Source organism: Pyrgilauda ruficollis, unplaced genomic scaffold (assembly GCF_017590135.1).
Source record: "Pyrgilauda ruficollis isolate IOZ18807 unplaced genomic scaffold, ASM1759013v1 scaffold15, whole genome shotgun sequence".
In the NCBI taxonomy this organism is placed as follows: Eukaryota; Metazoa; Chordata; class Aves; order Passeriformes; family Passeridae; genus Pyrgilauda; species Pyrgilauda ruficollis.
This window is the reverse complement of record NW_024513654.1, coordinates 15,374,938-15,402,628: the sequence shown is the minus strand read 5'-3', so window position 1 is coordinate 15,402,628 and position 27,691 is coordinate 15,374,938. Positions and strand designations below refer to the sequence as shown.

Below are 27,691 nucleotides of genomic sequence, written 5' to 3'. Positions count from 1 at the left end.
AAAACATCTTTTGTTAAAATTGATAACCAGATATTTTTCAGTTTGAAAGTCTTACTCAGATTTTTTTCATCTAGGAGAGTTCTTCATCAAGACAGAATTTCTGAAGTTTAAATGTTGTGTTTACACTGAATATTTTTGGAAATGTGAGGCACAGAATATGATAATGCATTTACACATTGTGCAAACACTGGGATGGTGCAATCAAATTCTGTGCTTCCCATGGGATCCTTATTGACAGCAAAACAAGGGTGAAGTCTAGAAATATTTAAGGATGCTCTTAGTAGAGGGAACTTGCTGAAATCTCAGTGTTTTGTGGGAGAGGACAGAAATTGAAAGGTGTGTAGTCAGTGAGGTAGAGTTTTCTCTTTGGCTTCTCCCTGGATGTCTGACAAGACTTATTTGATTGGTGAAATTAAGAGCCTCTTGCAGTTAAAACTCAGAATAGGAGAAATTCTCACTGTGGCAATTGTGATGTAAGGCCCTTGATTCTTGTACTACCTTATATGATGGACATGTTGTCTGCATTTATAAACAAAGAAATTGAGAAATAAGGATATCAAATCAGTGTCAAAACTGTTAAAGAATTCCTAAGTTCTGCATTAAAAAATAATGTATTCAGCTGTTTCCAGGAGGAACCAAGTTTTATACTTTTCTGTTACAATTTATGTAGAGTACTCTTGACTTGAACTAAATTTTTTCTCTTTAGATTTGCCCAGTTTTTTCTGTGCCCCCTGTTTGATGAAAGTTGCAAAGACAGGGAAGTGAATGCTGTTGATTCTGAGCATGAGAAGAATTTGATGAATGATGCCTGGAGGTTGTTTCAATTGGAGAAGGCTACTGGAAACCCCAACCATCCCTTCAGTAAATTTGGAACAGGTTTGTTACAATATCATTATCCAGTGGCATTCTGTGTAACATACATAGCATTATTGTTTATATAAAATTGCTAAAGACAGACTGTAACAATTCTCTTATTTCCTCTCCATGCATGTTTATTATGGTGCTTTATTGCATTTTTCACATCCTAGACCAAACAGAGCTAGACAATAGCATAGGAAAAAGAGTGATCCAAGACTTGGAGTACTGTGATGAAGAAACCTTTATGATTCTGATAATTACTGCAGTGAGTGCTGTTTTCCAGTTACTGGATTTGGTTGTCATTTGGTACTGTTAAGTCTTTGTGTATAACAATGTGAACAAGTTGTGTTTAAATTGTTGTTGGCCACATGCTTCTTGTTATTTAATATTGCATTTAGACTAGATGACAGTGACTAGGTCAAGTCAGAATGATCAGCAAAACACTGTGGAAATTACTGAGTAGGAATATAGAAACAAAAATCTGAACCATAGAACACAACAGTAGGAGACTGATAGACAGAATGATCTTGGACAAATCCCAGTCCCACGGCTGTATTTTTTTTTGTTCAGGTTTAGTTATTCTCAGAATGCTTAGTAACAATTTAAAATAAACACTGCTAAACCTCAATTCAAAAAGAATTAAAGTTAAGATATCATAGTTCTGGACAAAGCCACAAATGTTTGAGGCTTTGGTAGAAATTTAAATGTTGGGTGGTTTTTTTGATAGGCATTATTTTGTACATTAATTTAGTTTTGAAATCTTCAAAGTAACAGGACTGTACTGTTTCATCATTGAGTATAATGTGTGCAAAACAATGTGTTTTCTGGATGGGTCAGTTTGCTTTATGAATAATTGATTCAAGTATTGGATATGGTAGGAGAATGGGAGTGCAGATAATGGGCTTTAAGGCAGTGGTCTCTTCCTCTGTCTCTGAAAAGACAAGATGTACCTTCACATCTGTTGATGGATAGCATATTTATGGGTCTGGTAGCCATCTGCCACAAGAGCAGGTAAAGGCTCTGTTGACCAGTAAAGAGAGGCTCTGTATAAAACCATAACTCCATTCTCCAAACAGGTAAATTTTAAAATAAAGCCTTGGGAGATGTGCACTAATAGGCGGGTGTTCAAAGTACATTCTGTAACCTCTTGCTGCTGAAGACATTATTTAATTTTTATGTAGCACACAGAAAACGTAAGTGGAAATTGCAGAAATTGTTTTGTACAGTTTAAGAAGGTTGCCTAGCTCACACAAGTGAAATGTTTTCTTGGGGAGAATACCCAAAATGTGTTGAAATTCAGCAGTAATAGTAATGTTCCTTTCTCCTCAGATTAGGTTCTGATTCTGAAATGAAATGACAGCACATAGCTTTCCAGTAGGTACGACTTGGCAGAAGTAGAGCTCAGCTTTGATGGTTTTTATTTACCCAAAGAGATGACAACTGTGATGCATTTGGCAACATTATTGTTTTCCTTTGATCAGCTGAGATGTTGTTAATCTAGCAGAGTACAGGAATTACTCCCTTTGATGCTTAAGGTTACTCCTCATTGCTGTGCACCCTGTTTGGTCAGCAAACCTTCTATTATTCCTTGTCTGTCCATGGAAACAAATGCACCTTCCAGTTTTCTTTTTGAGTGTGCATTTTTCCCCAGATATCCTTCACTGATCTCCCTGAATTAATGCTTGTGGTGGTGACTCTTCTCCATCATTACCCTCAGTGTCTAGTAATTTTCCAGGCACTTCTGCACTGGCTAGTGTCCATTTTCCTGCAGCTGCAAGGTGTCTTCTGACTGTTCCTTCCTAATGTCCTTCAGTACTGTAACAGCACAGTTACTGGCTGAAACTTTAACTATGTTATTTTATTTTATCTTATGTATTGATGCTGTGGGAGTAAACAGAGTAGGGTGTCTAGAACTTCACCATTTAATTTGTCTGCATATGGTGAGGAATATAGACAAAATATTTAAAACATAAAACAGTATTGAGTCAGTTTTCTTATTATGCATATTGATTATTTTTTAAATTAATATCCATCCAAAGGAAAGCAGACTGATTAATTTATATATTTCTTTTTGATCTGTAAGTTCATAACATTGTTAAACATCACATATTGCTAATTATTTTCATGTTACAGGGAATAAATTCACTCTGGAAACTAGACCAACCCAAGAAGGAATAGATGTAAGGCAAGAGCTACTGAAGTTCCATTCTACTTATTATTCATCAAATTTAATGGCTATTTGTGTCTTAGGAAGAGGTGAGTTTGTTCTCTTGGTTGAGTAAGACTTCCCATATATACTTGAAAAAAGATGCAGGTTCCAACTGCTTAGAACCTTCCACAGCTGAGATGATATTTTACATAGGTTTGCCAAAAGCAAAATAACAGTGTGTTGAAAACTATTTGCTTTTTGAAAACGCACTGGCAGACTAGTATTTGTATGGTGTTTTACAGTAATGCTTAGATGGTGAGTACAAATGGGAAAAAAGTGAGCTTTTTATCTAATCAAGAGCCAGTTCGCTGAGGAATTTTACATGGAAGCTTTTTCATTAAGAATCGCATTGGCAATTGTAAATATGTATAAAGAAAACTGTCTCTGCAAGTTGAAATGAATGTTTATTTTGCTGATCTGCATAAATATTGGTGGCTTTTAATAGAATAACCTGCAATTCACAAAATTTTAATATATAATGAACCCTCTTGGTTTACATTGTTTTGTTAGGTTTTTTCCCCCAGCACAGTTCTGGTAGTGTAGTGTAGGAGCATGCATATATTGGGCAGGAAAGATTCTGCTTTCTCAGTTTAACTGGGGTTGTTTTGATAACAATCAAAGGTAACTGCTTTTAGAAATCTTTCAAGCATTAAAATTATATGTTGAGATGTCCAAGCAATTGATGCTGTGTTTCTTCCAATACCCACCCCTGGAAGTCTTTCACTAAAAAATTGTCAGAAAACGTTTTTTTTTTTAATCTTATGCTCACTTTGAGAAGTGCTCCAAAATGTATTTCTTGAGGCAGAAGGCAATTTTGAAGGCAGCATTTCAACAGAAATAGTCTAGGTCAGTTTAAGTGAGTTAATGCACATCATCATATTCTTTCTGCAAACAGTCTTCTCTCATTCTTGCAAAGCACTGCAGTCACAGACTGAAATTAGAATGGTTGGAAAATTTGGTAGTGCTTGAACAGGTCACAGGTGTGTGTTTTGGGTGCTAAGGACAGACCTGACTCATGGTGTACTTGAAGTACTGGACGTGAGCTGAGGCTAAAGAAAATACAAGTTTTGGCAAAGCTACTTTCACTCTAGAAAATTTGCAGGTATAATTCTATGTCCCTTGAACTTCTGTGGAGTGTTTATTTTTGTAGGTGTTCAATATCTGATGTATCTTTCGTTTCTAGCTTAGTTTAATCTGTAAAATGTAAAGATGTATTTTCAGTTACAAGATTTATTTTATTCATGGTTAAAATCTTCCTTTAATAAGCATGGTGCTTCTAGCATGTTATAGTTCAAAATTGAAATACGGATATTTGTTTTCTTTCTGAAATTAAAAATCATAACACCATTAAAACTACTTTCCTGTATGATTCATGACTCTCCCAAACAATATTAAAAAAACAGGTTTGTTGGAATCCTTATATAATAACCATGTTTTTCCTGATGTTTCTTTATTCTAGAATCCTTGGATGAGCTGACTTGCTTAGTGGTAAAGTTATTTTCAGAAGTAGAGAATAAAAATGTCCCTATACCAGAGTTTCCTGAACATCCTTTCCAAGAGGAGCATCTCCGGGTACGTATAGAGATATGTCTTCCATCCAAAGTGTATATTTTAAATGTTATTTTTTATGTTTCAGTAGTACATTGTGCACTTCACTATTCTTTTATCAATGTCCCTGTTAAATTCCATATTTCTTTATTGATTTTCCCCCCACTTTTCCATGCTGAGTATAGTTTTGTATAGTTTATAGTAAAGGTTGCACATTTGGTTGCCGTTGTAAGCAACTGAGATAATTAGTTTTCTTTGTTTTTATCATGAATGGCTGAAGTGTTGCCCTAAGTTTTAGATACTTTTGAAATTTAGGAGATGTGTTTGTAATATGTGTGTGTGAAGGGAACATGATACATGCTCCTGAGATGAATACAGTAAATGAGTTTCCCTTTGTTTATGGGTCTCCTTGCTTTTTCTCTCTGCAGCAACTTTATAAAGTGGTACCCATTAAGGACATTAGAAATCTTTATGTCACATTTCCTATACCAGACCTTCAGAAATATTATAAATCAAACCCTGGCCATTACCTTGGCCATCTGATTGGGCATGAAGGCCCGGGGAGTCTTCTGTCAGAGCTTAAAGCTAAAGGTAAGTCCTTCAAGGGCAGAGAATTGAAAAATATTTGATCACATAGTTTTTTTAAGTTTAACTATGTCTCACTTAAAATAGACCTCTGTGTATTAAAGCCTTTATGTATTTGAGTAATTTGAACTCTTAAGTCATTTTGTGCTTTATTTTTGTTTCTGCAGCAGGTAGGAATAAATAGATAACAGTCACTCAGGCTGCTGAGGCTATTCTTTCTTTGACTCCTCTTTAGAGAGTTACTTGAACTTCAGCATAATGATCTCGTCTCTGTTCTGTCACTAGCTTTGAGGTTACTGTCAGGTCCCTTAATGTCTGGAAGATTATAATGGTGTATCTTTTGCTATTTTACTTTATATCATTCTGTTCCAAACAGAAGTAAATTATTCAGTAATCAAATGATCCTGAGTTTGTCATATCACTCTGAGTACAAAATCAGTCCAGTCGGACTTGGGTTATGTTTAACTTGCACTGTTGCTGTAGACATTAATGAAGTAAAGGAAAACATGTAAATGAATCAAAATCGGTTTTAATGTTGCTGAAGCATGCAAAAAGTTGCATAAATTGTTATAGATTTGTTTATGTAATATAGTTTCTTTTTAATGACATAGGGTGGGTGAATACTCTTGTTGGAGGCCAGAAGGAAGGTGCTAGAGGTTTCATGTTTTTCATCATTAATGTGGACTTGACAGAAGAAGGACTTTGTAAGTGAAGCACTTTGTCTGTATTCCACATTATTGCTGATGTGATGGTTTTATGTTTGTATCTGAAGAGAGTAATTGATATTATAGCTTGAAAGCCAGTTTATTTTAATTAACTTGTTATTATTCTGTGTTTAGTTCCTCTAAATATGCTAACTTCACCTAACATAAGAAATCAACTTATTTAAGGTTATATTAAATTAGTTAATTAAATACTTAAAATAAACTTCTTTAAAGAAGAAGAGCTGTTACTACTTTTGTGTGCTATTTAGATCCGAGTGAAATTATATTGTAAATCAATATTTTCACATAATAAGACTTGTTCAGTGCACTTCTTGGAATTAGCTGGGGACATAAACACTTACCTTAAATTCATGTCTGAAAAAAGCTAGTTTAACTTTGTGGGATTGCAGATGTACTTAAAGATCTTGATGTAGCAAAGTGTAATTAAAAATAAAGCCATATTTGTGTTCATTAAATTTCTTCTTTGTGCAGAACTGAGTGAATAATTATTTTTTTCTTTTCAGTGCATGTTGAAGATATTATTTTGCACATGTTCCAATATATTCAAAAACTACGTACAGAAGGACCTCAAGAATGGGTTTTCCAAGAGTGCAAGGTAAGTAATTGGGGCTGTACTATATGTGGTGGTTGTCTTTTTACAAACTTTTTTTTTTTATAATTAGATTATTTGACTTTGTAACTAGCATTTAATAATCACATGGTAATTAAGTTCATTTTTAAGATGCAGCATGACATAAATGACAAGTACATGCAGAATACATTGTGTTAACATATGTGTGGAATGCTCTTACAGAGGTGGGAGTTAGGATGGCATAATGGAGGTGGAGGAAGAAGGATCTTGCTCTGTCCACAAGGATTTTACATAACTTTGCTCAGTCTTCACTGAAGAAGGGAGGAAACATTTATTGTGAGGAGTAACATTGAACTGGAAATTTAAATGGCTGCTATTCTACCCCTCCCTTCTTTCATGTGTGAAATTGTATAGTTGAGATTGTAAAGGCAGTAGGACATTGAATCTGCTGTTTGTTCCCCTCATCTTTTTGAAAAGTCAGCTAAAGGCTTTTCATTAAGCCATTTTAGTGCTTTGGCAGTACATGTCAGTCTTTGTTGAACTGTTCATGCTTCCTACAAGTCTGGATAGTTCTGTGTGCACAGAGCAAAAATGTAAAGTGTCCTGTTACACAGCGCTGCTCTTCTCAGTGTCAGTGTGAAACAAACCCAATTTTATTTATATAAATATATATATAGTCTCATTGGTTCAGTACATATGCTTGGGTAAGATTCCTGTTCCCATCTCAGCTTTGTTTGATCCAAAACTATTGAGTCTCTCTGAAAATAGAAACTCTGCAGCTGGGTTAGCTTTGTTTCATACACTTGGACACTATATAGCTGTGAAAGTAGTCTCAGGTCTTGTTATCCTCTGCTGGAAGTTCCAATGGATTTGTTTCACTGAGAGAGTAAGCAAATACAAGTTTTGGAAAAGGTAATTCCATCCCTCTGTCTCATCCCTGTGCCTTTCCCTTGCTCCTCTTCTCTCAGTCCCAGAACTCCTGAGACTGAGGGGTGAGTCAGAGAGTTGGCAAACTAGTATGAAAAGAATCTTTGAGTTTACTTGCAGCTGAATTGTTGAGTTAATCAGTCTCTCTGCGTGGTTTCATGGAAGGATGGACTGTCCTTTTCAGTGGCTTTAAAGTCTTAGCTCTCTTTAATTCACCCTTGCCATTGTATTCTAAGAATTATGTGTTCTATTTCTGTGGCTGAGACAGCAAAAAGAAACACGCTTTTTCTGTCTCTGAACTTACTTTTGGCTGACTGAACAAAAGGAAGAGAAAAGGAAGAGAGAGAGAGAGGCTTCAGTTCATTAATATATGACAAACATTGCACTGGAATACTGTGTACTGGTTGGATCAGAGTTGGTGTGTTTTCAAATTATCAGGAAATTTAAATATATAAGAGATGAGGCAGATCTCAGCATGAAAAGGACTTACAAGAATTGTGTAATGCTTCACATTATGAGACTATCACTAATTGCTTGTGAGTTTGATGCAACTTGAATAATCCTGAAAATTTGTTAGATACTTGTCTGCTATAACATGGATACAGCAAAAGTAGTTCCTCCTTTTTCATTATAAAAAGGAATTATGTAGCCAGTAATTATTCTTAAAATAGGCTTTAATTTATGGTATTTAATCATCCATACATTGTTTTCTAGGATCTAAATGCTGTGGCATTCAGATTTAAAGATAAGGAACGACCACGAGGTTACACATCAAAGCTTGGAGGAATGTTGCATGTAAGTGGAGGGGGTCGTTTTTGTTTTTGTTTTTGTTTGGTTGCTGTTTTTTCTAATAATAATTTGGCAGTGTGTTTGGTTATCCACTTAATAATACAGGAATCTGTGAGGTCCTTTGCACATCTTGTATGCTGCATAGGCCTTGGCAGTCAATGGCAGTTTTGGCAGTCAATAAGTCACATTCTCTTCACTCTACCATTTAATACTTCTGTACTTGGTAGAACTGATTGTACAGTAACTGGAGGTGCTACTTGGTCTTGGTTTAGAAAGACCAAGTCTTTAGAAACACTTTGTTTCAGTGTTTATAAAGACATATGTACCTTGCCATTGCATTGCCTGGTATGTACCTGGTATACATTGCATATGTACCTACCATACATTGCCTGGTAGCTAAATGTTCTCTAGGGCAATATTAGACAAAGAATATTTTATCATAAACACCGTGTTCCTTAGTTCACAGTGTTGAAATACTGCAATAAGCAGAAATGTTTGTATTAAGATTGCGAATTGCAGATGCTTGACTTCAGAGATGTGATTGCATATTAGTACTGAAAGAATCATCATGTAGCTTTTACTTGGTCTTTAATACTTCTTGCAAAATTCCCTCATTTTGTGCTAATGGAAGATTTAGGGGGGGTTGCTGAGTTTTTTTTTGTTCTAGTGAAATTACACAGCTTTTATACATTGCAGCCGTTCTTCATTGCATAGCTAATGTCTCCATCTTTTCAGAGAAACTTTTGGTTTCTTTGCAGGAATTACTGTTACTGGTTGTAGGCCTTTAATCTGTAAAGTCTAAAATAATGGTGTTTAATTTTCAAATTTTCTATCTGTGTGCTAAAAAGTGTTGGTCTTGGCTGAAAACATGTAAATGGATATTTAAAGAGCTCCTGTGTGGCGTGCTGTCTGTTGCTTTTTGTTCTGTCAATGCCTAAAATCTCTAACAAATGGACTTCCAACTTCTGAAACAGTCTTTCAGTATTTGTTGGATTATTTCTGATTACAATTGCTGTCTCCAAAAATCAGGCCAGGAAGTTGCCAGCAGTGTTCCAAAGAGCAGGGTATTGAATCAGGACTTTTTTTTTTTTTTTTAAACTGTCTGTCTTTTGCTTCGCAGTGTGAATGGTAATTTTAGTTCTGCTTTAGTAGTTAAATGACCATCAAATTCTGAATCTTTAGCATTCACACTTGAATTTTTAATAACACAGGTTTGGTTCATTGTCCTTGATCTCCACCCTCCACCACCCTTTTTCTTTTCCAGAATCCTTTTTATGACTTACTCTCTGTTCTGGAAGCCATTCTACTGTAATTTTTTGCATAATATATATAATTCAGAAAGCCATTTTGTAATAATTCTGGTTGAAAAAAGTACACTGGTGTGGCAAAGTGCAAGTACTCAGCACTTAGTCACCTGGTCGTTTTCCCTTGGTAAGCAGGTGTTTATCAAGAAAATTTTCCTGTCAACCACATTAATCATTTTCAGATGAGTTTTACCTTTTTTTATTTTCTTCTTAAGTTGCCGCGTACCTTAAGAGATTTTCAAGTTGGCCCTAAATAAAAAATGTTGGAATTAATTGTTTATAAATTCTTATTATACTTTTAGATATTGAAATATAATTTGCTTTAAATTATTGTAAATAAGAATTGAACTGTTCAAGAGTCCTAAAAATGCCTAGGTTTTGTGTTTGTTTTATTTTGCTTATTTATGTTTTGTTTTCCCTAAATGCAATCTCATGAGTACTTGGTTCTTCTTTTATATTGATAAATATCCTGCAGGGGTCAGCATTTACCATGTTATTTTTACTTTAATCAAAATACTATTTAAAGGTGGGTGGCTTTTATATTGAGACATTAAATATTCTGAGAGAAGAATGGTAAATATAAATTATGTAAATTGCCTAATACTTGAGAAATATGATTGCATAGTTAGAGTGCTACTCCCTCTTATTTAGTTTTGAGGGAGATCTTAAAACATTCTACACATTCTTAATTTGAAATTACCAAGGTAGTACAGCTTTAGTGACCAGGAGTGTTTGCTTTTGTTTCCTCTACTGAACTGTAGCTTTTTCATGCTTAGTTTTGTTTCATTCATCTACATATTCCTTGGCTTTGTTTTTTAGTATTACCCTATAGAAGAAGTATTGGCTGCTGAATATTTGCTTGAAGAATTCAGGCCTGATTTAATAGAGATGGTGCTGGATAAATTGAGACCAGAAAATGTTCGGTGAGTTAAACTGTATTTTAACACAAACATCATAAGAGAGCAGGTGAACTAATGGAAACACAAAATCTTAGGTGTCTCTTGCAGCTCTAAAGTAAATGTGGTTGAAAAATCTTCACTACGTTTCTTTGTATGAGAAGGTCTTAGATATACGCTAATTTATTTTCAAAGGTTGATGTATTTCAAATAATTACTGGATAAAGTCAGATAAACTTGAATTATAAACTATATTTGCAAATGTCATGGGGTTCTGGTGTTTCTGGGGATATGCAAGTAGTGATAGAACAAAGGGAGTTGCCTGCATCAGCCACAGTAGTTGCCATAGTAATTAATGCCCTTTAAAGAGGGGTCTGTATCTTTGTGTGTAGGTGTGCATCTGTGTGTAATGTGTGTGGGATACTTCAGCTGAAGCTTGACTATGTCAAAAGATCATCTTTTGAACAAACAACACTTTAATGAAAATCTCCAGTTCTCTTTCCCAAAGTATTTAATACTTCTCTATTTTGAATGTATTTTCATGTTACTGTGCCACCCAAGTTCTTGAAAATTTGATACCTCTTAACATATAAACACTGTTTTCAGTAATTAACATAGAAAATGTGTAATTACTTGCTCTCTGTAGATAAGCTTAACCAAATTCCACATGAATGTGAACTTTTAACTAGTTTTAACTAGTTTTAGAATTGCTTACAAATTGCAATTACAAACCTGAGCTGATGCTGATCTAGTAAAGAAGCTGCAGGTGTTAATGAGATCTGATGTTTATTATAGCTTCACATAGCTCTGAAGTGTAGCTCTTAACATTGCAAGAAAATAATCAATATTATCTGATTCATAATGTAAATTGGGTCTTTGTTACTACCCAGAGAACTTCCAAAGCATCTTCTTACTTAACACTGAAAAATTGCTGGAGGAAATTAGTACAGGTACCTACATTCATAGGTTCTTTATTTGGTCAGATGCTGTTGCGTGCTACGGACCACTCACCACCTTTCTGTGTTATTCCTGTTGCTGGCTGGGCCAGTCTTTTGACATTCTTTGCAGCTGTCAGCACTTCAGCTAAGACAGCCATAATGAACCTAGTTCAAGTTATTAGTGTGAGAAAGGAGAGTGTAGAGAATACCAGTAAAGGGAGATAATTCAAGTCTATAGAATGTGGCCAGAAGCATAAGAATAGTGGCAATGGTATTTAGAAGAATGTGGTGTGTTCTTTTCAGTGACACAGCAAATGCCTATTTCACAATGTTCTTTTGCTGTAGGTAATGTAGGCCCATATCTGCACTTTGCAGTTCTGCACTCCTCTTTGTCCATTGCTGAAATGAGGGGGGGGTCAGATAAGTGAAGCTCAAGATGAGCAAGAATCTAATTAGAGAGGAAAAGTAATTCTAAAAAGATACAGAATTTAGGTGTAACATGCTTGAAACATAGTAAGCAAAGAAGATAACAGCTTACTATGGTATGTATTTCCTACAGTAGTTTTGTGGGGCTACATCAGTCTTCTCCCATTTGACAAAGTGACTTCTGGTAAATGGACATTTTCTCTACGCTTGGTAATTGTGGATTAATTTTTTAAAAAACTAGATTTTTTTTCAAGATGGAACATATCTAGAAGAAATATGAACTGAAGATGAACTTTAGTATGTTAAGCAGCTAATAATAGTTTGATCCTTCAGATAATGGAGATAGGTGTTTCAGAAATGGTCACTGATCAGTAACTCCTGTGGGTCTCTGTAATTGTGGGCTTCAAATGTCATGTGTCTCACCTTGCTTTCTTCCAGCTGGTGCTTTTTGGTGCTGTATGTTATGTTTAATCTTATTCAGGACTAATTATGTTGTCTCTTCACTTTACTTGACTTAAGAAATAGATGTCATTTAATAGATGAAGAACTGTGTAATTTTAAACTTTTGTATAAAAAAGGTGCTAAAAGTATTGGGAGAAAAAAAAGGACTTTCAGAACTAGAATAAACCTGTTTTTATGGCTTCTTCAGTTAACTGTTAAAGAAGTAATATATTATCAGACTTTCCTACTTTCATTTGACTGAAAGAAAATACTAACTTGTATATGGTACTGTATTCCTTTTAGATACATTTTAAGCACTTACCCTGTGAAATTAGAAGTAGAATGAACTGAACTGCAATTTTTAAAAATCTTTTTTTTAACTAAGATCCTTCAAAGCATAGTAAAATATAGCAGGGAATATAATTTTATAGTATCTTTTATTTTAAATTGCTGGCAAGATACATTATCTTGGGAAGGGGAAATTTACTTAAGTATTACTAAAAGTGATTTAATGGTACATTACGAAGATTCAAGAAAGCCACTGTGGATTTTGTTTTTAGTGTGCTCTCTTAATGAATTGAGATTACAGATGTTAATAAAAGGGTCCCCTTGTGTTACATTTTTAAAAATTACATCTGTATCTATATGAATATAATGAATTACAGCAGCCTGCTCCCTTGTTTTGTCTTTTTTTGAGCAATTTTATATGCTAAAAAAAACGCCGTGCCATCTGCTTTCAATGTCTGTATGGTTTGGTTATCCACCATTTACTGATATGTATGCTCATGTTTACCTTTCGGTTCTCCCTTTTTATGAAAGAATTATGTGCCACATCCTAACTTTGCCTGTTGTCTGGCATTGTTTTCCTGTTTTTATTGTTATTTTTTTGTTTTATGTCTTGCATACATTCTGTCTTGAGGTGCTTTAGTAGGCACTGATTTGAATTTTTTCTTTGTATTGTGGTTTTATTTATAATTTCTTTTTTATTCACCTATATTAAGGACCTCTTGGTATAGCTATGTTGTAGTAACTGCATTGTGTCTTTTTAAAAGTATAGTTTTTTAACTATTATTTTCTTAACAAATTTTGAGTTTAAAAAATATGAAAAAAAAATCATTCTCACAGATGGTATGCATATAAGTATACATATGCTTCCATTTGATTGACCCAGAACAGAAAGTGTTCATATTCTTTTCCCACCTCCACACACTACTTGTTGTATTTAGTGCCTTAATTTCCCTAAGAGAGAAACTTGAAAATGTAAATGTATTTTTACTTGTTCAAACTGTATTGGGTTTTACCAGCCATCTGTGAAGGTAAGGGAATAGACTTGGCATGTGTAGCAATCTTAGCTGAAAAATGTAATTTTCCTATCATTTCCAAGGCATTTTTTCCCTTCAGCATCTGCAGAATAAATACTCTTATTAAAATTTAAGAAGATAGTGACTCACCAGATTAAGCAGCTAAAGAACATTTTCCCCTGGATAGTAAGTGGGTTTTTTTTTCCTCTGTTGATAGCAGAAGTACAGCACTAGTACTGTCCTAGAGGGAAGAAAAATAAAATGAAAGCCAAAAGTGTTGATAGAGAAATTTCTAACTACTGGAATTTCACAGACACTCAGCAAAGTTATCTCAGTTGCACTTGGTGATGCTCACCCTGAAGGTAAACATGCTAGAAATGTATCTGTTTGTTTTTAATTGCTTTGGGTCTCAGCATCCATTTTGAAAATCACAATTTGTTCACTCATTCCTCCCCACAAATCCTTGGCAGCAGCTTAGTTTTACTGAACACTAAGGAATAACTTGTGCATCTGCAGTGATCAGAGTGCTGTACCCCAGCAGCAGCTCTGGTTTCTGAGGGGGTTGATGATTGATATGTGAGGGCCTTTGAGTAGCATGAGTTGCCTCACATCAGTTTTACTGATGGTTGTGAGGAAACTTACGGACAAATGTAGATTTTTGTTATTTTTGTTTCCGTCATGTTGTGTTATAGATTTGAATTAGAGAAAAGTAACTTCTTCCATTGTTTGACAGTATCACAATTTGGAAGACAAAGTTTAAACTAGGTCCAAAAAAAGTCAATCCTTTATAAGAATAGGTTTGCTTTGACACATTTGTTACTAATGTCACAAATACTAAGTATTCTATTACTTTTCCAACTTCAGAACCTTGAGTTTCATTACATAAATCTGGAGTATAATAGTTGATAATATTTTGTGGAAGTACATTCATTTTAAAGCACACGTTCTCTTCCCAAGTAACATTGTCCTGTGGATTTCTCACCTGTAGCTTCAATTTAGATTTCAGGAGGGTGAAAAACAGGGATAGTATTTAGTAAATATGCATCACATTATAGAAACTGGTTGTTTCAGAAATTGGGTACTACAGCAGTTTGGATGTACAGGAATGTATCTAGAGAAGTAAATAGCATTTATAGTTTGTGTTCCGTATCCATGAATGGCTCAAGCCTAAATATACTTAAACAGATCCTATGAAGATTACCTGATTGCCTATCTTGAGTTCCCAGTGCATTTCCACACTGTCCTAAAACATACGGATGTTCATAGTGCTATACAGCACAACAGAGAAATTAATAGCAAAACTAATGTTACATCATTGGTGACTTTAGAGATGGATTATGATATATTGAAATACCTGCATGGCATAGCATTTCTACCTGCTGTGCTTCTCTTCCCCTCTTTTTGTGTCCTGATCTTCTTTCCTGTTGGTCTTAAGTTGTAATTCTTGGGCAGACAAAATGCCTTTTGATTTGTTTCTGTTGTTGTGGGTATGTTTCTGACAACTCAAAATGTCAGTAATCATTCCAGTAGTGACTTGGCATAAAGAGAAGGATCTGTTGAAGCAGAACTGCTTGAAGAATTACAGTGTTGGTTTCCACAATTTTGTTTTCTGTACTGAGTAGACAATTATTTTTAGCTCTTGAATTTTAGTATGCTCCTGTAAGAAATGTTTGGGTGCTTGGATTATCACTACTGCTTGAGCATCAGTATGTTGGAGAAGGGTAGGAGGAGGAAATGTTGAATAACAGACATATTCAAACAGTGTATTCTAGCATTAAACATCTTTGTCTTGCTGCTCTAGCCATATGATTATTGGCATTTTATTAGAATAATTTTTCTACTTAGGACTCTTACTTCTTTTTCTTCTTATTATTACTTATTTACTGTGCAAAAAGATCTGATAGGTAGGTTGCTCTGAAATTCTGAGACTTGATAGTTTTTGTAGTCTCTTAGCAACTTTGTACCTGTGTTGTGATTTAACCCCAGCCAGCAGCCAAGCCCCACACAGCCACTTCCTCACCCACCTGCCAGTGGGTTCCAGGGGAGAATCGCAAGGGTAAAAGCTGGAAAACTTGTGAATTGAGATACAGATAGTTCAACAGGGAAAGCAAAAGAAAAAAAGAGCAAAACAAGGAATCCATGTGTTGCTTCCCAAGGGCAGGCAGGTATTTAGCCATGTCCAGGAGAGCAGGTAGTTGTGCTACCTTTTTTGACCATTTCTTAGAATATGTTTCTTAGAAACATCTATTTACTCTTGAAGCTAGCTACTTCCATTGATACATTGTTCAATAGAATTAAAGGAATTTTCTTGATACCTATCATGTCGGCTACTAACAAAATACTGGTATGTTTGCAATTTTCTTTAATCTGGATTTCTTTTTTAGATGTGTTCTTTAGCTCAGGCAGCACCTGGATGATGCTGTCAGTTACATGGTTTAGTTTTAGGTAGTCCTGCAAGAAGCAGGGAGTTGAATATGAGATGATCCTTATGAGCCCCTTTCAATGTGAGGTTATCTACAGTTCTGTGACACTAGAACTGGAATAAAATGTCTATAATCAGTATTTTCACATATTTGGATGTTCATACAGGTGGTATAGAAAATGTAATTGCTTTCTTAGAAACATCTATTTACTCTTGAAGCTAGCTACTTCCATTGATACATTGTTCAATAGAATTAAAGGAATTTTCTTGATACCTATCATGTCGGCTACTAACAAAATACTGGTATGTTTGCAATTTTCTTTAATCTGGATTTCTTTTTTAGGTGTGTTCTTTAGTTCAGGCAGCACCTGGATGATGCTCTCAGTCACATGGTTTAGTTTTAGGTAGTCCTGCAAGAAGCAGGGAGTTGAATATGAGATGATCCTTATGAGCCCCTTTCAATGTGAGGTTATCTACAGTTCTGTGACACTAGAACTGGAATAAAATGTCTATAATCAGTATTTTCACATATTTGGATGTTCATACAGGTGGTATAGAAAATGTAATTGCTTCAATTACAATCAATTTTCTAGAAGACTGCAAGAACTGCTTTGTTTTCTGGAACAACAAGAATCTTAAAAATAGAAATTGCATGCAGCACTACTGGTGTGTAACCCCGGGTTGTAACACTTCAGAAAAACAGTGGCATTAAATGACTGTGGTAACCTGATTTCATTTCAGGTTAACCTTAGCATGTAGTTCTGTATACTTACACATGGTCTTCTACACTGTAATTGTCTATGGACTGTTTGCAGAAATAAAGGTATTCAGGTGATGAAGCAGAAACAGTGCTTGAAATGAAGTCTTAGTCTTTTCTCAGACACATTCATGCCAAAGTGTCTCTTTGTTTTCAGAGTTGCAATAGTTTCCAAGTCCTTTGAAGGAAAAACAGATCGAACGGAAGAGTGGTATGGAACACAGTACAAGCAAGAAGCAATTTCTGATGAAGTTATTAAGGCATGTTAAAATTTGTAACATTCTAATATCTGCAAGTGAAAGTCAGTGGTAAATTGTTTGTCCAATTTTCCATATAGTTGAAGGGGGAATTTGAATCCACTGCTTTTCATAGCATGAAAGTCATACAATGAGTCTGTTTAATGTTAAAGGAAGTAAGAATATTGTATTAGTCTTTAGATTTCAAATATTTATTATATAGGAGGGATGTATTTTAGTGGTTATAAACCATGTTAAGTGCAGGAATTGTTACAGTTTTTTTTGTAGAAGATCCCTAATATGCAGTGGCTGAGAAAAAAAAGTAAGCATTAACTTTTAAAAACTTAAAACTCTCTATTATATATTAATGAACTGATCAGTACTTAAAAAAGGAATTTTTAAAAACTGTTCTATGTAACTGCTTCTGAAGTTGATTTTTGCAACATAGAAAGCAAGTATGTTTTGCCAGTTAAAAGAGACTGTAAAAATCAAAACTCAAAAAAAAAGAGGTGGGCAAATCCTTGTTGAAACTTGTTATTGTTTTGATCTCCTATGAAGAGATGGCTGTAAAATTTACCTTAGGGTTGAATTGGACCTTCTGAGTGTGCTCTGAACTGACATTGCATGGGAGCACTTCCTTGAGCTTGACCATACCTGTGTTCTTAATTAGAATTCTTGGTTAAATGTTTAGTTTAATATCTTCATTTACAGTTCACAGTAGCAGAAAATATAAGATATAAACCCACCCTCCTCTTTACTATAAACTTTTCAAAATTATTTATCTGTTATCCTCCTTCTAAGAGCAATTCATCCTGCTGATAGCCTGCTCCAACTTTTTTTCCCCAGGTATTTCTCTCTTTCCCTGTTAGCTTAATAATATTTACACAGAAGGTACTGGAATACATTTTTAAATCTTTTGTATTAGCATAAAATAAATAAGCCCATGTATGCTTTAATTAAGCAGAAAATGGCATAGCTTCATTGTTTCTCCTGTTGATCTAGAAATGGCAAAATGCTGACCTGAATGGGAAATTCAAGCTTCCAATGAAGAATGAGTTTATTCCTACAAACTTTGAGATTTTGCCATTGGAAAAAGATGCAACACAGTACCCTGCCCTTGTCAAGGTAAACTGTCATTTGTCCTGTTTACTGCCTAACCTTCTGGGAAGTTAGAATTTAATTCCTCTGTTTCATAAAATACAGATCATCTCATATTCCAAAGGATAGAAAACAAAAAAGTACAAAACTTGAATATTTGGCGACAAAGACAGTAGAAAGTTAATTCTTGCTGAACTTTGGACTGTGGCAATTTGTGTTCCTAGGAAAGTGAGTCTAGATACAGCTTGAACTCTTATCTGCCCTTTTGAAAGTGTGTCAGCAGTTGATAAAAATAGCAATAGAGCTGTTTATTCAGCAGAAGGGTGACTGTCACTCTTCCATTTTTTTTGACCACTGTTGAGTAAGTCGAGGGTGTAGGGAAGGCTATTGTTATGTAACTGCGTACAGAAAATGCCTGTGATTGCATGGAAAAATGAGAGAAGTGTCATTTACTCATCTCAAAATATAGTGAATATATATTCAATATATTGAATATATCTATATTCACTATATATATTGAATATAGCAGTTCAAGCAATTTGAATTTAAGGGAATAATTCTAAGGGGCAATTGGAAGTGGTGAAGAGGCTTTTTTTAAGGTGTGGCATGTATTGCAGTTAAAAGTCAGATGACTTAACAAAGCCTCTTTTCTTGACACAGGACACTGCTATGAGCAAACTATGGTTCAAGCAAGATGACAAATTTTTTTTGCCGAAAGCTTGTCTCAACTTTGAATTTTTCAGGTATGCAATGTTAAGTATATCACATAAAGTTGTCTCCAAAAGTTTCTTACTTATTGGGAATCTGCATTTGTTCAGCAAAAATGCTTTCTTGCACTTTAGAATCTTTGTCCTTACTTTGAATATGTAATATAAGGCTTAGATGCAGGAAGGCGCATCTAAGATATGCAGTAATTGAGTAGCAAGAAATTTTATGTGCTCCTTCTATACTGAAAGGAAAAGTTTACTTGAAAATACTTTTAAACCAAATTTTCTTTTATATTTTATTTGCTATACCTGAAATATACCTGCCAATAGAACCCACTACATACTGCAATATCCCTCTTTAAAAATAATTGTGTATTTTCAAATTAAATACTAAATCACAGCTATTTTAACATGTGTTTTTCTTATGAAATGCTATTCTGATAATAGTTTTAGGCTTAAATTCTGTTTTCATTTGCATAATGCAAATCAGTTTAAAAAGTGCTTGAAAATTCTGGGATTTTCCTTAACTGACACCTAAAACTGATTGTACTTTTTTTTTGAAGAGCATTGTCTATATTATCAGTGAGTGTTTGATTCTGACCTCAAGATGTATGATAAAATGATGTAATGTTGATTCTGATCTTGCATGACTTTCATCATTAGAAGATAATCTTTTTTAAGTGAGCATGACAATGATGGAACTTCTTAATGTTCCTTTCAAGTAATAAATTTCTAACTTTTGAATTAAAAAAAATCCTGCTGTTTTTAAAGTGCAGCTGATTCTGTGTTGAACTACTGAAAGCCAGAAAAAATTCAGGGACTCTCCTTTTGCCTAATTAAGTTATTTGGTGATATTGCTGGAAGGGCCTTTGTGGGGGCTCCCACAGATGCACTGATGTTGAATTCTTGTTTTGAGAGACCACTTGAAATTTTTCTTGCAGGATATTATACAGAGGATTTTTTCAGTGTGTGTCATGTCTTGGTACTGGTTTTGATACTAGCTGGGCAAAATAGGTTGCCTGGGCATTTTCTCTTTTTGCTTTTTGAAACCACAGGCCCGATGTTAGAACTTTTTCAACTTCAGGAAAATGTGTCAGGAAATGGAGGATCAAAATGGCAACTTCCCATCTCTCATCAGAGAACAGCAATTGCAGTGCTTTGCCTTCTTTTTCATTCTTAGTAGCTTTCCCTTGTGCTATTTTTGGCCAAATCCAAAATAGGATTTTACTGATGGACACTGAGTTTACAGCTGTGGTGGTTTTTTAAATCAATTCAGGTGAACTATAATATCTAACAATCTGTGAATGAATAAAAGATAATAATTGGGTTTATGTAGAGCACACCAAGGTGTAAGTGTATGCAATACACACAGTATCTTAGAATTGTGTTGGAAGTGACCTTTAAGGGTCTAGTCCAGCCCTCCTGCAGCAAGCAGGGGTATTTTACCTAGACCTGTGGAGATGGTATATCCCAGTTAGATTGTGCTTTCATCTCAGTGAGCCCTTATAAAAAGCCAGAAGTAGTTGAGCTTTGCTGACCATTGTGGTGGAATGATTTGCCTCTTTCCTCCTAGGAGCAGTTCCAGGTGAGAGCTGGCTTTTTTGCTTAGGGCTGGGAGCAGGGGTTCTTTCCTTTTCCTTAAAAATGAGATGGTAATTGTGCGTGAGCAGGAGTGAGGAGATTTCGACAATACTGGGTGCATCACCTCTAAAAGATGTTGTAACCAGGTTTGTCTAGTTCAGATACTTAGAAAAGGCTCTTGGAGAATCTGTCTCTCTGTGGTCATGCTGATGGTCATTGAAGGACATGTTGAAATGTAGAGTGTTTATTCATGAGACTTGATGAAATCACTCATATCTCATGGGACCAAGTGAACTGGTGAATAAAGCCATCTTTATGACATAGATTTTAATAAAAAGTCTAAGCCTCAGTTCTAGATCAGAATATGAAGCCTCTGCTGCCTTGTAGTGGATTACAAGAGTTTGTTTGCACTGCAGACTGCTTCAGTATGATAAAAAAAAAACTAGGAGGATTTCTTCTGCCTGCAACCCTGATCAACATAAAGCATAGAAAGAATCCTGGTCCAGATGTTGTAGCAGCAATTGCTGTTTTGATAAATTAAGAGGAAGTTGATGAGGTTGGTTTCTCCCTTAAATATACAAACTGCACAGGAACAATATCTGTATGAACCTCTTGAAATCACCTCGTTCCAAAACTGAAAATCCTTACAGGCATCCTTGTGTTAAAGAAACATCACAGTAAAAACATCTGACTTAACTGCCTAGTCTAAAAGAGGATCATAAGCTTTTGCATTATTGCTTAAATTGCAAGAATTGCAACTTAAAAAATCAAAAAGTATCGTTTTTTAAGAGGAAGTAAAACAACCATGTAATGTGGTGATGCTTTGAAACTCAGCATTTCCGTGTTGATTCCAGCTCTGTCACTTACAGCTGTTTGAAAGGGGAAAGGACTAGATGTTATGGGTTTGGTTTTTTAAATGCACCATTAGTGATTGAGTTGTTCTACTTCTTTGAGTCCAGTAAGAAAAGGTAAACTAGAAATAAGCTTTTGTTTACAAAACTGTCAATAATAGGAAGCAACTCCCAGAACAGTGTTGTAATAATTGTTTTCTGTTATTTTTCACTTGAGGATTAATGATCTAGTAGTTGTGATTTTGTTCAAAATTCCCAGTTGGCCTTTGCCAGCTAAGTGAGAATGCACAATTTAAAACTGATACAGACACAGTAATCACTCAGACTGATTAAGTGTGTATTCTAGTATCAAAATGGGAAAGAATTTAATGAGTCTGGAGGAAGGTTTGTAGGATTGACCTACATCTCACTTTGAATTTGGTCTTAATTAAAAAATTCAATAGTAATTTGATTTATATCGTTTGGCATATTGAATTTGCTCAGTTTTGGGAAATTCTCATTGTAGGGAGAAGTGCAAATACCAGTTCTTTTGTCTTTTTTACTGACCTGTTTGTTTAATCTGGGCTAGGATTTCAGACTATAGCAGGCTCTGCTTCTCAAATAGATACATTTGAAATCATTAATTTAGTTTGTTAAAATATCTTCCTGTGCTTCCTTTTCTTAACCTAAAACAGATAAGTTCAAAGCTATGAGGAATCCTCTTAAAAATATCGTTGCCATGTGTTTTAGTTATCAGTTTGTGTGTTGTGGTCTTGTTTTACTACATAAGTGTTGATACACACATTGAAATACCCTGCTGTATAGGTGTAAACACATGTAATGGCCTGAATATCTGAATGCTTCAGGAAAAAGTCAGGTTTTAATTGTAAGCCATATCCTGACAGCAAATGCTTCAGATACTGGTGATCATATCTGTGACATTGATAATGAATTTACATGCACTTCCGAGATTTTACCAATACATATAGTACAAATAACTTGTCTTCTCAAATCTTTAAAACAGACAGGTATTTAACAATTAGCAGGGTTGAAGCATGACTTCAGTCTTTGAGTTGCATTTCTCTTATTGAGAAATTTATAAGAGTGTTGTGTATGATCATGTGCTCCTAATGCAACAGTAGGTTTTGGAGAGTTGCCATTATAAAAATAATGTAAAAAGTTACAGCAGTAAGAAAGTGGGTACACAGACTTATCTCCTGAGCTGACCTTGGCATGTACTGCATGTTGTCATACCAAAAATTGTTGATCTCCTAATTTTTGTAATAGAAACTGATAGTGTATGAGTATTAATTAATTAATGTTCAGTACATGGACTTTCATTTTGGTCTGTTAAATTATGTTGGTATATTTTGTTTCTTTTACTCCTGGTGAATTCTGACTGTGCAGCCAAGTAAATAAAACATGTCTTGATTTATGAGCATAAATAGAATATCTCTGGGATCTTGAGTATATTTAGTCATCAAACCATATGCAAGCTAAGTAACACTTTTCAGATGTGTTCATATTTGGCTTCGAAATAGGAGTCCTTCAGAATGGGATCCATCAGCATAAAAACACAGCAAATACTGTTTCCTTCAGATCAAACTTAAAAGGCCAAAAGAAACAGAGAAATAATTTTAAACTGCATATTTTACTTTCAACATTTTCTTCCAGCCCATTTGCTTACGTGGATCCCTTGCATTGTAACATGGCCTATTTGTACCTTGAACTACTCAAAGACTCCCTCAACGAGTATGCATATGCAGCAGAACTAGCTGGCTTGAACTATGATCTCCAAAATACCATCTATGGGATGTATGTAAGTACTCAAGTCAAGGAAAAGCTTAGAGCCTTAAAACTACTTCCACTCATCAACATTTTTATATTGATTTGATGGAAGGACTTTTAAATAAAAAAATAAAGGCTGTTAGTCCTTTTGATCTTGGTTATTAGCCATCCTTTCTTTGATTTGAATTTTAAGTTGAATTTTGTTAAAAGTCTTCAACAGTCTTTTAGTTCACATTAAGCAAATTTTCTTCTTTATTTCTATATCATTCGTGAAATTAATTAGTTTGTAAGATTTCTTCCTCCATTAAAAAAAACCACAACCCTAATCCAAGCTTACATATTTGTTGGTCAGATATCTACTAAAAACTTTCTGACTGATGGGGTAAAAGACCCCTTTTCATGCTATTAAATAAATAGTATACTTCTGCTTTCCTGTTCAAGAACTACTGATCATGAGGCTGCATATACATACTCTTCAGTCATGTTTCTTCATCCATTACCTTGTCACTGCTTGAGGTATCAAAGCATTTCTTTTGTTTTTCTTTTTGTTAGTCGCTACATTTATGCTGATCCTCTCCATTGCAACATGACATACCTGTTTATCAGGTTATTGAAGGATGATTTAAAAGAGTATACATATGCAGCACGCCTCTCAGGTTTGGTCTATGGCATTGCATCAGGAATGAATGCAATACTTGTAAGTAAGAAAAGAACGCAGGAGGAAATGAAACAGCTTGGGAGTTGTTGAGCTTGGAGAAAACATTGGACTTCTGCATTTCTAAATGAGATGGTTAATGGTTTTTTTCCTTGCATATATCTCATGAATTAAAGGCAATGCAAGACTGTATTTTAATCAGTACTGAGTGACCTGTTTAAGATTGCAGTGTCTTGTGAACATGTGTGTAGTGTAATTGTTGCATTCTGGTTCACATTTTTACTTGCTTGCATGATAATCTGGAAAGTAGTATTGCTGGTTTTTGTATAAAAATATTAACTTTTCTGTTGAATGAATCCTCAGCTTTACAGATTTGGTTATAATTTCCTAATTCTACTGCAGTGAGCTGTGGAGATGGATTGTGCATGTGTTCATTAGATTGCAATGCTGGATATTTATGGCTTTTCCTGTTGTTTTTATCATATTTTATAATCTATTATAAAGCATTGACAGTACTTGATAAATATTGGTATTATGATAAATTATTATTGCTTATTCAGCTTCTCCTATGAGATTTATGATAGGAGATTTTATCTCTCTTGAAGTTTGGTTAAAAGCTTTTGTTAACCATCCTTATATGCCAGAATGTGTTTTGAAATTTCCTGTAGAAGTGTTATTTTCCAAAGTATTTTAGTAGAAGAATGTACTGTGTATTGTCTTTACATTTTCTATATGAGAGAGTGCTGCATTTTTAAAAAATCAAGTGCAAATACAATTTTCTTGTTGCATTCACCTGACTTACTGCAATCATTAGGTTGTCCTCAGTTTCAAAGCTTGCTGATGTTTCTATGACCAGGGTTAATTCCTTTTTTAAAAAGTGTGTAATTTTCTTAATTTTTAGTCACAGTTATTTTAAATATTATTTGAGAACTTGTAATATTATTTTCCATATTGTAAGAAGTTTCATAATTAATAAGTGTAATTTACTAATGACTATACTGATGCTTTGAGCGACCCGTGGTGATTGTTGAACTCTTTGGGTTCCTGTGCTAATTTAGGATACCAGCCTTTGTCATGAATCTATTTATGATAACTTTTTCTTCAAATTTATTGTTCAGCTGTGCTTCAGCAACTACAGAACAAAAAAATTCTTCCTGCTGAAAAGCAGGAATTCTATATGCTATATGCTATATTCTATATGCTGGTTTGTGTTCTAAAGTTTAGTTTTAATCCTAATTAAACTGCACAAATCCAATCAAATTCCTGGTTCAAGACACCAAATTTTGAAGTTTTTCCTTGCAAAAAATGCCTTTTAATGCCTTTTTGCTAGAGAAATTTTCTGTAGCTTGATGAAATCATAACAGTAATTTTTAAGTTTTATTTTTTAAATGAGCAAGTCTATTTCATTTATACTTTCAAAAATATGTATGATCAGATCAATGTGTCATTACAATTCCAGGATGACGTTTCAGCTCAGCAGCATCCTGGTTATAAAATGTGCTGCTGTTTATAGCACCTCTTTTTTGTAGTATTGCTTACTTCCCCTTAAATATTCTTTGATCGACAACGTAGATGTGAACCAAGGGTTAAAGTAAATTGGAGAGAATATTTTAGAAAATTGTGAATCCAGACTTCATTACTAAAGTGAGAAACCTAGATTAAAACCATTTCAGTACTCCAAGACTCAACACTGTAATCATTAAAAATCTGTATTCTGAGTACAGTTTACTTACACCAACAGGAAATTACATTAATTCTGTGCATTTAGAGCTCCTGTGCAAATACACAATATTGTATTTGTCAGTTAGTTACCTCTTAATGGATAAAGGGATTTAACTTAAGAATGATCCAATGTTCCGTAACGGTGAATTTAGCGTAAGTATTGAAAAGTGCATTGCTCGTGGCATTGTACAAGACTTGGTAATGGTTTTCTTCTTTTATCTTCCACATTTAAAGCAACTTATGCACTTTTTCCGTAGCTCTCTGTAAAAGGTTATAACGACAAGCAACATATCTTGCTCAAGAAGATCATTGAGAAAATGGCTACTTTTGAGATTGATGAAAAGCGATTTGAAATTATCAAGGAAGCGGTAAGCTGCATGAGAAATTCACATTTTGGAGTAATTGAAAATTGAATGCATTGACCTGATAGGAGATCCGAGGGCTGACAGTCTTTGGAAATAGAGAGTGAAATTCTGCATTAGTGGGACTTCAAATGACTTTTATTTTTTGGTGCCTGTGAGCTTCTTGGAGTTGTGTATGTAACATTCTTTGGTTAAAAATAACTGGTCCTGGAATCTTTTTTTAGTCAGTCTTTCTTAGTCAGATGTATCAAGGAAGCACAGCTTGCTCTGGTAGGAGTAGAAATCTAAGTAGGGGGATGGAGGGGAAAATCTTAGCTTTAAATCCTGTTTTGCAGTTTGGAAAGGCTGCAGTAGGACCTAGGCATAAAAGAAGTGGTAAATAGGTGAAGGGAAGAAAGGAAGTGTTGAAAAAGTTTGCAACATTTCTTTTCTCTAGATTTTTCTTGGCTTCTGGGCCTTGATCCTTTGGTGCAAAGATAACCACCTGGTTTAGTACATGCTGATTTCTAGAAATTACATCAGCTGGAGAGATCGCAGTTTTCTCCCATGTTTATGCCAAACAGATAAAGGAGATACCAACTTCTGGCTTCTGCTTGCAGCAGACAGAAGGATACGTCCTCAGCAACCTGAGGCATGCTATTGGTCACTCGTGCCCTGAAATGAGTTACTTTTTTCCTGCACTGGAAATGCTTGCAGCTTGTCAAAACTATTAGTTTGCACTTTCCAGTTTGTCTGGCAGAAGAAGAAGGTTTTGCTTATTTTGTAAAAGTGCAGCTGGACTAGAAAGGACTTTTTTTGCAGAAGCTCTCTGGTTCTTCTCTCATACACCCTTTATCCATGCAAAACATGCAGAGAATTTTCCAGATGCTCCAGATTTTGTCTAAACAAGTCAGCCAAAGTAGGTGACAGGAAGAAAAATACATTTTCTATTAGCAGTGTTCCCCCACCCCTGGTCAGTCATCACAGAAGGCAAATTTCCTGGGAAATTTGATCTAAATTCTTGTTTACTGCAATAAATTAATTTCTAGGCATTAATTTTATGGACAAGTTTGATTTCATGCACATTTCAGCCATTTTAATGGTTTCTGCTTAATCCAAAAGCTCAGAAACCTGCATTATTACTAAAGTGATGTAACACGATTTTTTTAAGAGTTGTAACAAGCAAGGGAATGTTCTCAATATCTGAACTGTATCTTTTTGATACAAAGTTGAGAGTACAGTGTTAATATGTTTAGAATTCTATTTCTGAATTTCTAACTTGAACCTGATTTTTTGGTTTAGTACATGAGATCACTCAACAACTTCAGGGCTGAACAGCCTCACCAGCATGCAATGTATTATCTTCGACTCCTGATGACTGAAGTTGCTTGGACCAAAGATGAATTAAAAGAAGCTCTAGATGGTAATGCTCTGCCACTTTATTATTTTTTCCTTATGTTATTTAACTATTGGGGATACCTGTTTTGTGCTCTGTTCACTATTCAAGCGAAGTCCCTGCAGTGCCAGGCCTGAGCTGATGCTGGCCATGCTGCTCTTGCCCTCCAGTTTCAAGAAAGTAGAGTAGCTCATGGAAAAGGCCTCAAATGGCAAAACCTGCAGATAAAAGTTCAGGCAAAACTTTACTAACTTCGGGGGTACATGAACCTGGATATGGTGAATCCAGTACTTAATCAACATTGGTAAAGTCATTTGGCTCTAGTTGACATCTTACAGGCACACAGGACTGTATCTGCATTGTACCTCCCAATGTGCAAACTGTTTTGTTTTTTCCATGATCAGGGAATCCTAGCTTATGTTTCTGTAGCTAATAAAGAAAAAAAAAAGTACTTTCTGTAGATAATGACAACTATAATAAAGAACATTGTGGCTCTTAACACAAGGTAGGTGTTCCAGTATATTTGAAGGAAGAAGAAATTTTTAATTAAGAGATTTAAGTGATTTTTCTAGTCCAGATGGAGTGGGATCTTGAGCAATGAGCCTAGTGGACGGTGTCCCTGCAGGCAGGGGTGTCAGAG

At 34.9% G+C, this 27,691-nt stretch overlaps 1 protein-coding gene and 1 long non-coding RNA gene across 8 annotated transcripts in view; one reads left to right on the top strand and one right to left on the bottom strand.

Moving 5' to 3' along the window:
• Positions 1 to 27,691, bottom strand: part of LOC121350291 — a 57,263-nt gene that overhangs the window by 5,320 nt on the left and 24,252 nt on the right. Inside the window, exons 2-4 of one of the 3 annotated variants that reach the window (XR_005954648.1) lie at positions 27,135 to 27,269; positions 16,714 to 16,875; positions 13,669 to 13,759 (exon numbers count right to left, since the gene is read on the bottom strand). This is a non-coding gene — a long non-coding RNA (uncharacterized LOC121350291). The remainder of the gene's footprint in view (positions 1 to 13,668; positions 13,760 to 16,713; positions 16,876 to 27,134; positions 27,270 to 27,691) is intronic. The other 2 variants (XR_005954647.1, XR_005954649.1) reach the window with 2 other exon arrangements.
• The window catches only part of IDE (insulin degrading enzyme), a 54,028-nt gene that overhangs the window by 10,243 nt on the left and 16,094 nt on the right, over positions 1 to 27,691 (top strand). For 4 of the 5 annotated variants that reach the window (XM_041461502.1, XM_041461500.1, XM_041461504.1 and 1 more), the window contains exons 4-17: positions 707 to 876; positions 2,992 to 3,114; positions 4,527 to 4,639; positions 5,044 to 5,206; positions 5,812 to 5,904; positions 6,429 to 6,520; positions 8,138 to 8,218; positions 10,336 to 10,439; positions 16,855 to 16,957; positions 17,936 to 18,058; positions 18,692 to 18,774; positions 22,824 to 22,968; positions 25,572 to 25,682; positions 26,958 to 27,078. In XM_041461502.1, the coding sequence (XP_041317436.1) occupies positions 707 to 876; positions 2,992 to 3,114; positions 4,527 to 4,639; positions 5,044 to 5,206; positions 5,812 to 5,904; positions 6,429 to 6,520; positions 8,138 to 8,218; positions 10,336 to 10,439; positions 16,855 to 16,957; positions 17,936 to 18,058; positions 18,692 to 18,774; positions 22,824 to 22,968; positions 25,572 to 25,682; positions 26,958 to 27,078 (1,625 nt within the window). Of the gene's footprint in view, positions 1 to 706; positions 877 to 2,991; positions 3,115 to 4,526; positions 4,640 to 5,043; positions 5,207 to 5,811; positions 5,905 to 6,428; positions 6,521 to 8,137; positions 8,219 to 10,335; positions 10,440 to 16,854; positions 16,958 to 17,935; positions 18,059 to 18,691; positions 18,775 to 22,823; positions 22,969 to 23,489; positions 23,635 to 25,571; positions 25,683 to 26,957; positions 27,079 to 27,691 lie in introns of all 5 variants that reach the window. The other variant, XM_041461501.1, reaches the window with a different exon arrangement.